The sequence below is a fragment of the Symphalangus syndactylus genome, chromosome 7 (genome assembly GCF_028878055.3).
Source record: "Symphalangus syndactylus isolate Jambi chromosome 7, NHGRI_mSymSyn1-v2.1_pri, whole genome shotgun sequence".
In the NCBI taxonomy this organism is placed as follows: Eukaryota; Metazoa; Chordata; class Mammalia; order Primates; family Hylobatidae; genus Symphalangus; species Symphalangus syndactylus.
In genome coordinates, this window is record NC_072429.2 from 80,092,795 (window position 1) to 80,102,257 (window position 9,463).

Sequence of the window (9,463 nt, forward strand, 5' to 3'; positions counted from 1 at the left end):
GTTAAGACTTTGACATACCCTTATAAGGCCAACAGCTTTCCAAGATATAAAAATATATATCATAAAATTGTTATTCTTGGAAGAGTGTATCATAGAATCATCTCTTAAGAGCTGGAAAGAAACTTTTTGAAAAATTGGCATAACCATTCTATCTCTGGATCGTTATTCTATCTAATCGTGGCCGTGGAAAATAGTTGGTATGAACTCAACTGATTAGTCAGTCTGCTTTATGCCTCTCATTCTTATTTTTTTAAAAAGGAATAATTTGGGTCACCCCATCCCTATCCATATATTTGGACAAGTTTTACTATGTAAAATCTATCCTCCTTGATACATCTATTAAAGAAATAAAATATACTCCAAATTCGATCCATGCCCTTGCAACTGCTTTATAAGATCATTTAAATATGCATAATGTAACAAAAATAATAATAGGGCTTACCATGTGTCAGGCATTCTTATGAGGACTTTGCTCATATTAATTCACTTAATCCTCACAATAATACCACGAGGTAGGTACTACAATTATCGCCATTTTCAACATGAATTTGGGCATAGAGAAATGAAGTAACTTGACCAAAATATTCCCCAGCTGGTAAGATGATGGAGCTAGAAGTGCAGCCCAAGAGGTCAGGAGTTCAAGACCAGCCTGGCCAACATGGCGAAACCAGGTCTCTACCAAAAATACAAAAATTAGCTGGGCATTGTGGCAGGTGCCTGTAATCCCTACTCAGGAGGCTGAGGCAGGAGAATTGCTTGAACCTGGAAGGCAGAGGTTGCAGTGAGTAGAGATTGCACCACTGTACTCCAGCCTGGGTGACAGAGTGAGCCTCCCTCTCCAAAAAAAAAAAAACAAGTTGGCCAGGCATGGTGGCTCAGGCCTGTAATCCCAGCACTTTGGGAGGCCGAGGCAGGCGGATCACCTGAGGTTGGGAGTTTGAAACCAGCCTGACCAACATGGAGAAACTCCATCTCTACTAAAAATACAAAATTAACCGGGTGTGGTGGCGTGTGCCTGTAGTCCCAGCTACTCGGGAGACTGAGGCAGGAATCTCTTGGACCTGGGAGGTGGAGGTTGTGGTGAGCTGAGATCGCGCCATTGCATGCCAGCCTGGGCAACAAAAGTGAAACTCTGTCTCAGAAAAACAAAACAAATCAAACAAACAAACAAAAAAACCAAAACATTATGTAAGTTAAATTTGTACAAATGTAATTCTATTTTAAACCCATAGTGGATATTTCAGTTTAAAGGAGTAAAATATTCTACATAGGCAATTATCATTTTATAAACCAAATAAACATCTATCATGTCTATTTGGTTTATATCAGATTTTATACAAATTTTGGTAGTCATATAGTGGATTTGGTGGCATTTAAAGAAAAAAGAACTTTGGTTATCTTATCAACTGGCAAAGTAAACAAAAATTCTCTAATTCTACGATCAAGATAGTGAATAGTACTGATAGAAAATGTTGAAAGTTTTAGGCTCCATACATAGTTATATGATTGCTATTTCAAATTAGCAGCAGATCTACCAGGGTTGAAAGTTAAAACTGATAAAATAATAGCACTTACTATGTCCCAGGCACTCTTCCAAGCACATTACATGTATACTCTCACTTAATTCCTAGGACAATCTATGGAGTTGACATCATTAGCTTCATTTGTTAAATGAGAAAACTGGACTATAAGAAGATTAAAGAATTTGCCATAAGGCTAGGAAATAGGGAAAGCAGGATTATTTAGAGTGATATTTCCTATTCTCGATCCCACACTTTCTTGTGTAAGAGTGTAGACTTGCCCTAGATAATAAAAATTTTCACTGAAGATTAAAAGGAGGTTTTTGAAAAGCACACTATTTATTTGGGCCCTAGTCTGTGCTTCAACACATTATTTGAATAAGCACACGGAAGACACTGTGTTAGATGTGATAGGGAATATCAAAATGAATAAACATAGTTATTATGCTCAAAGACTTACAGCAAAATAGGAAGATTAAAACAGGACACAAATAGTCATAAAACAAGCCAGGTTAGATGGAATGAACAATACTCATAACATAGTAAGTCATTCTGTTTGGGTAAAAGACTATGTGTAACCAGGTGAGAGAGGAGATATAATGAAACTGGGAAACTGGCTGGGCGTGGTGGCTCAAGCCTGTAATCCTAGCACTCTGGGAGGCTGAGGCACATGGATCACAAGGTCAGGAGTTCAAGACCAACCTGGCCAAGACGGTGAAACCCCGTTTCTACTAAAAATACAAAAATTAGCTGGGCATGGTGGCAGGTGCCTGTAATCCCAGCTACTGGTGAGGCTGAGGCAGGAGAATCACTTGAACCTGGGAGGCGGAGGTTGCAGTGAGCCGAGATCGCATCACTGCACTCCAGACTGTGTGACAAAGTGAGACTCCTCCTCCTCAAAAAAAAAAAAATAATAATAATAATAAATAAAACTGGGAAGCTAGGTTAAGATCAGACAGTAGAGTATAATAAATGCCTCATTAAGAAATACAAATTCATTTAAAAAGCAAAAAGTCTTCATTGCTGGGAAATTATATGGTCAATGTTAGATTTTAGGAAAATTAATCTGACAGTGAGTAGAGGGTGGAGAGACAGGCCAGAAGCCAATTTAGAAAGGTTTAGGGAAGAAGCAATATAGTGCAGAAAAAAAGTGATAGCACTGAGAATTGAGAAGAGCACTGGCAATTGAATTATAGGCTGTTTCTGTAGGAAATACATTCACTATAAAGAAAGAAAGAAGACAGAAGAGAGATGAGGTCGAAGAGCTGACCCTCTGTTGCGGGGTAAACAGTAATGCCTTTGGTGGGTTAACACGGAGGACAGGAGAAAGCTTAGCTCTGAGGGCAGAGATGCCACATTTACTTTAAAACATACTTATTTTGATGTGCTAATGAAATTTACAAATTCATTCACTGAGTGAGAATTTATCAAATGTCTGCTATATGGGTGTTCCTTCTTTTAATACTTAGGATATATCATAATCACTAAATAAGTTTTCTATTGCATAATCACTAATAAGTGGTCTCATTTAGGAGACCACTGAAAGTATCATATTGACATCATAGCCTATAAAACATTCTCAAACCAACACAGTTGCAAAGTTGTCTCCTTCCTCTGAACTTCTGTATTATCATCTCCACCACTCATCGAGTACTTAGCATGTATGAATATGTGTGTGTGTATGTATATATATATGTATTCTCTACCCCCCAATGTCAGATTTTTAATTAGATTATAAGTGGCTTAAGAGCAGGTATCATTATAGTTATTCTTTTACTCTCCCACAATGCCCTACCCAGAGTAGGAATTCAGTAATGCTTTAATTGTTAGATTAGGGAGTTTCTTTTCCTTTTATCTTGTAAGAAAAAGATACATCTTTTCTTAGCCTTGTAAACTAGAATAATCAGTAACATTTCACATCCAGAACACATGGCTACTGTAAAAGGAGCCACAGAAGCTAAATTGGCCTTGGACTGTGGAAAAGACAGCTGAATAATGGCAAGGGCTAAGAAACTATTTAACATCCCACTTTCAATGGCAACAGTTTTACAAACAGGAAGAGGCAGCATACAAACTTTAGCAAAGGAGTACCCAAACAACAAACCCAAAGCAGGAACTAAGAGACCCAACAGAATCACCTCTAGGTTATCTGTTTTTAAGAATATTAATCCCACTGTGAAAGTCAAATAAATTCCTACGAACATTAAAATAAAACTCAGAGGTCTAATTATTCTCTCTAAGAAGCTTGCTTTTTCGGGTATTCTACTCTTGATGATTATTCCAATTGATACTGGTACAAGTATGAAAAGGAGTGTTGACACAATTTTAGAAACAGGAATATGGAATGTACCTGACAACCCTAATATCCTACTGTATATATAAGAATTGACAGGCATCATGATCAGAGCCAATAATGTTGATGTGCAAGTCATCAAAATGGCCAATGTGAAATCTCCGTCTAGAAGCAGAGCAAAGAGATAGCCCCCACCCCCTCCTGGGCACGTGCAGGTCATTACAACTCCAAAAGCTTGAGCCTCAGGCAATGCCACAATCTGAGACAAAAGAAATCCACAAAATGGCATCAGAAAAAACTGTGTAACTGCCCCAAGAATTACTGGCAAAGGTCTCTTCCATACTGTTTGAAACACCTGTAATTCAATCTTGCAACCAAATGCACACTTATTCAATAGTATTAGTGGTAAAATAAGCATTAGGATATTTCTATCAATATGCATTGGTGCCTGGAGAAGACTGTCTTTTTGTTTGAGTACTTTGACTTTCACATTCTTGATTTCTTCAATGAGTCTTTCTTGCCTACCTTCAGAATCCCAGAGTTGAATAGTCACATTTGTTTCCCCTTCTTCATCAGTCACCAGATTTATGGTAAAGTTTGTAGCATCTGATGAGATCTTCTTGGCCACATTCACCATTTGTAGTATTTTAGGATCTTCTATTTTCACAAAGAGGTGGCTGGAATTAGGCCGTTTATTTTCGTAGCTTGAATTTACAATGATGGTTTCTTCAGTCTTTGTGAAAAATAGTATTTCAGTCTTCTCTATATTCAGAAAACTGAGCGATGACATCCTTGCTTCTTCTATAGTCACAAGCAACAAAAGTAGAATAAAAAGTTTTCTAATCATTTTGAAAGCTGAAATAAATCATATATGCAAAATCGTTTTTAAAAAATGAAAGAACATTCTTCATGCAGGTGTTCCAGTGACAGTCTGAGGGTGAGTTTAACAGTTGTTTTTGTAGGATCAAAGTCCAGTAGGAGGGACTGCTGTACTTTTAAACAAATATGTAGCCATCTAGGCAGCAACACAACCGGTTTAACTTGTGATTAAGACAATTAAAAAGTCATGGCATTTAGCAGATTCGATTTATCACAACAGAAATCTAATCTCTTCCTCTTAATTTCCTCATTTCTGCTTATGCAAAAACAAAAAAAAACAGCCTCCTATTTACTTGAATTTAAAGCTTAGTGTAATCTTCGTTAGTTCTTTCTTGCTAAAAAAAAAAAAATTAAAAGCAGTCAGGATCAAGATATCTGTAACAGATACTGAGGAAACCTAGAGTTCAGTGTTACTATTTTGTTCAATCGAGTCAAAGTCAAATAAATATTCACTGAATGTCTCTTTGCCTAGGGCATGGAGTTGGGAGCTGGCCATCCCATAATGATTAAGCCAGATGCAGTCACTGCTCTCCTGGAGCTTAGTGGGGTGACCCAATATCACAAGTTAGAAAACTGCAGAGCCCAGACACTGACTGGCCTTGGCAGCATCCCTTGGCTACTAATAGTTTTCCTACGTCTCTGAAGGATGATTGAATCTGTCAAGCAAAAACTGACCCTGTTTTTTGTATACCTAAGTAGGAAAATAACCAGATAACTTGGGAACATAGGGAAAGTAGGTAGCTGGTGCCACGGCCAAAGGTACAGGCTGATTAAGGGACCATAGCTACTGGACACTCGGACCCTGACACAATGGGGCAATGGAAACACACTGGCATTGATTCTAATCTCTTATTCCTTATTTGTAACACTACTCTCTGTTCACAGTTAGGGGCAAGGGCATTCAATTGACCCAATTTGGTCATATCCCTCGGTTGCCAGGAATGAGAAAAAGCATCAGGCTTTTTGGGTTTCAACCCATAGACTCACACAATCGTATATTTCCCACACAAGGGGTGGGTGTCCTGATGCTAAGCAGCAAACCAACTAACCAACCAACCAACAAAACGTTTACTATTAAGCCTACAGACGTAGTAGTCTCTAAACACATGACCATTTCAGCAGCTCTTTCATGTAATCATGACGCAACGTGCTCAAGGTAATGCCAATTTGTATTAAGTATTTTAGATCATTTGTTCCTCAAAAATGTGAAATCATTTTTGTTATTTTAACGAGTTTTTTTTAAAAGTATACCATTTATGTTGGTTAATCTTTCAAATGCAATAGACCTTAGGTATCATAAATTTTATCAATATGTACCACATTAAGAAAAACAAGATCCACTGTACCAATGGTGAGGATAGGGAATGGGACTGTTCACTGATATTTCAGTTAAAACTTCCCTATTTTAAATGACAAAAACAAAACAAAAAACAAAAATGTCATAAAACCTAAGTTATCTTTAGTTATGTGACCAAATATCTTGACTCATAACTTTTGTTGCCCAGGTCGAAGATGTGAGTATATCAATTTTTCTTTCCCCTCAGGACTCTTTCTGCAACCCTTTTAGTTCTTCAGTTTCTCCAGGCCCTTTCATTTGAAAACCGTGAAGAATAAAGCCTGACAAATCTAGGAAAACTTTGATAATCTATCATTCATCTATATAAGGGTTCTTCTAAATTTTCATGGAAAATATGTATTATAAAAAAGTGTGTACGAATTTCAAATTTTTTTTGCACCAGAATAAATTAACTTTTTATAACCTGTCTGAACAGGATCTAGTGAGGGACACTAACTAAGATAAGACATTTAGAAAAGAGTTCTTTTATCAGAGGAACATAAATTCTGCTAAAATTGAAGCAAGAACACACATCAAATTTATGGTGAGGTTTGGGTGGAAGAATGGTGAAATCATTGATGCTTCACATAAAGGTTATGGGGACAATAGCCCAAGGAGATCTGCAGTTTACAAATGGATAACTCATTTTAAGAGATGAGACAATGTTGAAGATGAAGCCCACAGCAGCAGACCATTCACAGCAATCTGTGAAGAAAAAATTAATCTTGTTTGTGCCCTCATTGAAGAGAACCAGCGATTATAGCACAGACAATATCTGATATGGTTTGGCTCTGTGTCCCCACCCAAATCTCATGCAGAAGTGTAATGAGAGGAAGTGTTGGAGGAGGGACATGGAGGGAGGTGATTGGATCATGTGCATGGTTTCTGATAGTTTAGCACCATTGCTCTAGTGTTGTCCCATGATAGAGTTCTCACGAGATCTGGTTGTTTGAAAGTGTGTAGCACCTCCCTCTTCACTTGCTGTTTCCTGATGGCCATGTGAAGATGTGCTTTCTTCCCCTTCTGCCATGATTTTAAGTTTCCTGAGGCTCCCAGCCATGCTTCCTGTAGAGCCTGTGGAACTGTGAGTCAAGCTTCTTTTCTTTATACAATACCCACTCTCAGGTAATTGTTTTTTTGGGGGGACAGAGTTCCACTCGTCACGCAGACTGGAGTGCAGTGGTGCTACCTCGGTTCACTGCAAGCTCTGCCTCCCAGGTTCCAGTGATTCTCCTGCCTCAGCCTCATGAGTAGCTGGGATTACAGGCATTTGCCACCATGCCCAGCAAATTTTTGTATTTTTAGTAGATACAGGGTTTCACCATGTTGACCAGGTTTGTCTCGAACTCCTGATCTCAGGTGATCCACCTGCCTTGGCCTCCCAAAGTGCTGGGATTACAGGCGTCACCTCACCTGACCTCATGTAGTTCTTTATAGCAGTGCGAGAATGGACTAATACAATATCCAACATCATAGATGTCTCAGTTGGTTCAGCTTACACAATGCTGACAGAAAAATTAAACTTGAGCAAACTTTCCACTTGATGGGTACCGAAACTATTGCACCCTGATCAGCTACAGACAAGAGTACTTTTCTTCTCTCCGTAGGTTTTCTACTTAAAATTTCAGTTGTCTTTCAATAAAAATTTTAAACAAGTGGGATCAAGATCCTGAAGCATTTCTTCCAAGAATTGTAACAGGAGATGAAACATGGCTTTACCAGAATAATCCTGAAGACAAAGCACAAACAGAGCAATAGCTACCAAGAGGTGGAAGTGGTCCGGTCAAAATAAAAGTGGACTAGTCAAAAGCAAAGGTCATGGCAACTATTTTTTGGGATGTTCAAAGCATTTTTCTTGTTGACTTTCTGGAGAGCCAAAGAACAATAACGTCTGCTTATTATAAAGGTGTTTTGAGGCTGGGTACAGTGGCTTATGCCTGTAGTCTCAGCACTTTTAGAGGGCAAGGCAGGAGGATCCATTGAGGCTAAGAGTTCAAGACCAGTCTGGGCAACATAGCAAGACCTATCTCTACAAAAAGAAAAAAAAAAAATATGAGGGTGTTTAGAGACAGCCAAAGTTTTAGCAGAAAAATGCCCAGGTAAGCTTCACCAGAGACTGCTTCTCAACTAGGACAATGCTCCTGCTCATTCCTCTCATCAAACAAGGACAATTTTGAATTTTGATGGTAAATCATTAGGCATCCACCTTAGAGTTCTAATTTGGCTCCTTCTGACTTCTTGTTTCCTAATCTTTAAAAAAAATAACTTTAAAGGGCACCCGTTTTTCTTTAGTTAATAAACAGACTGCATTAACATGATTAAATATCCAGGACCATCATTTATTTTGGGATGGACTAAGTGGCTGGTGTCATTGCTTACAAAAGTGTCTTAAACTTGATGGAGCTTATGTTGAAAAATAAAGTTTATGTTTTATATTTTTATCTGTTCTCTTTTTTGAGAAAGGGTCTTGCTTTGTTGCCCAGGCTGGAGTATAGTGGCAAGATCATGGCTCACTGCAGCCTCGACCTCCTGGGCTCCAGTAATCCTGCCTCGGCCTCCCAAAGTATCAGGATTACAGGTGTGAGCCACCACACCTGGCCTTTTTTTTTTTTCTTGAGACGAAGTCTTGCTCTGTCACCCAGGCTGGGGTGCAATGGTATAATCTTGGCTCACTGCAACCTCCCCCTCCTGGGTTCATGTGATTCTCCTGTCTCAGCCTCCCAGGTAGCTGGGATTACAGGCATGCACCACCATGCCTGGCTAGTTTTTTGTATTTTTAGTAGAGATGGTGTTTCACCATGTTGGCCAGGCTGGTCTTGAACTCCTGACCTCAAGTGATCCACCCACCTCAGTCTCCCAAAGTGCTGGGATTACGGGCTTGAGCCACTGTACCCAGCCCTGGCCTATTTTATCTTTGTTTTTCCATGAACTTTTTGAAGTTCCCTAGCATTTGCTGCCTGATTTTTTAAACTAGAACTCATTTTTATTATATTGTTATTTCCACTACTTATGTAAATTTAAAACATTTTTATTCTCTTTGTGGATTTCCTACTTAAAATTTGTCTGCAAGCAGGTGGAAAGATGCTAGAGTGGAGTGGGGAGAGTGAATCTTTAAAATTTTTCTAAGCCTCCTCAACTGAAAACCCTAATAGAAAGCCTGAGAAAGTTGTCTGCTTTCTGAGTAATTTAGAAATAGAGAGCTGGAAACTGAGTCTTTTCTCTTTCTCCCACACCTTGTTCTCTTTAGGAGACAGCTCCTGCTGCAGCCACCAGTCCCCAGTACTAAGGATGCTAGCTCCTGTCTCCACCAGACTAGTTTGCTCCACTGTCTGGGGCCACACCTAACTTACCACCAGTAAGCCTGCTAATATTAATAATATAAGTCCTTCCATCCAGACTGCCTTGTCTCTTTTCTATCTAATCATTGATAGGACA

General features: G+C 38.9%; 1 protein-coding gene across 1 annotated transcript; it reads right to left on the bottom strand.

The window, feature by feature from the left end:
• Positions 1-373: 373 nt before the first annotated feature.
• LOC129486551 (sodium/bile acid cotransporter 5) lies at positions 374-7,634 on the bottom strand. The gene has a single exon (XM_055286622.2). It carries the CDS (start codon positions 4,658-4,660, stop codon positions 3,347-3,349), a length of 1,314 nt encoding a protein of 437 aa, XP_055142597.1. The 5' UTR covers positions 4,661-7,634; the 3' UTR covers positions 374-3,346.
• Between the last annotated feature and the right edge of the window lie 1,829 nt (positions 7,635-9,463).

Coding starts and splice junctions, on each gene's coding strand:
- LOC129486551 (XM_055286622.2), bottom strand. CDS start 4,660: ATGATTAGAAAACTTTTTATTCTACTTTTGTTGCTTGTGACTATAGAA.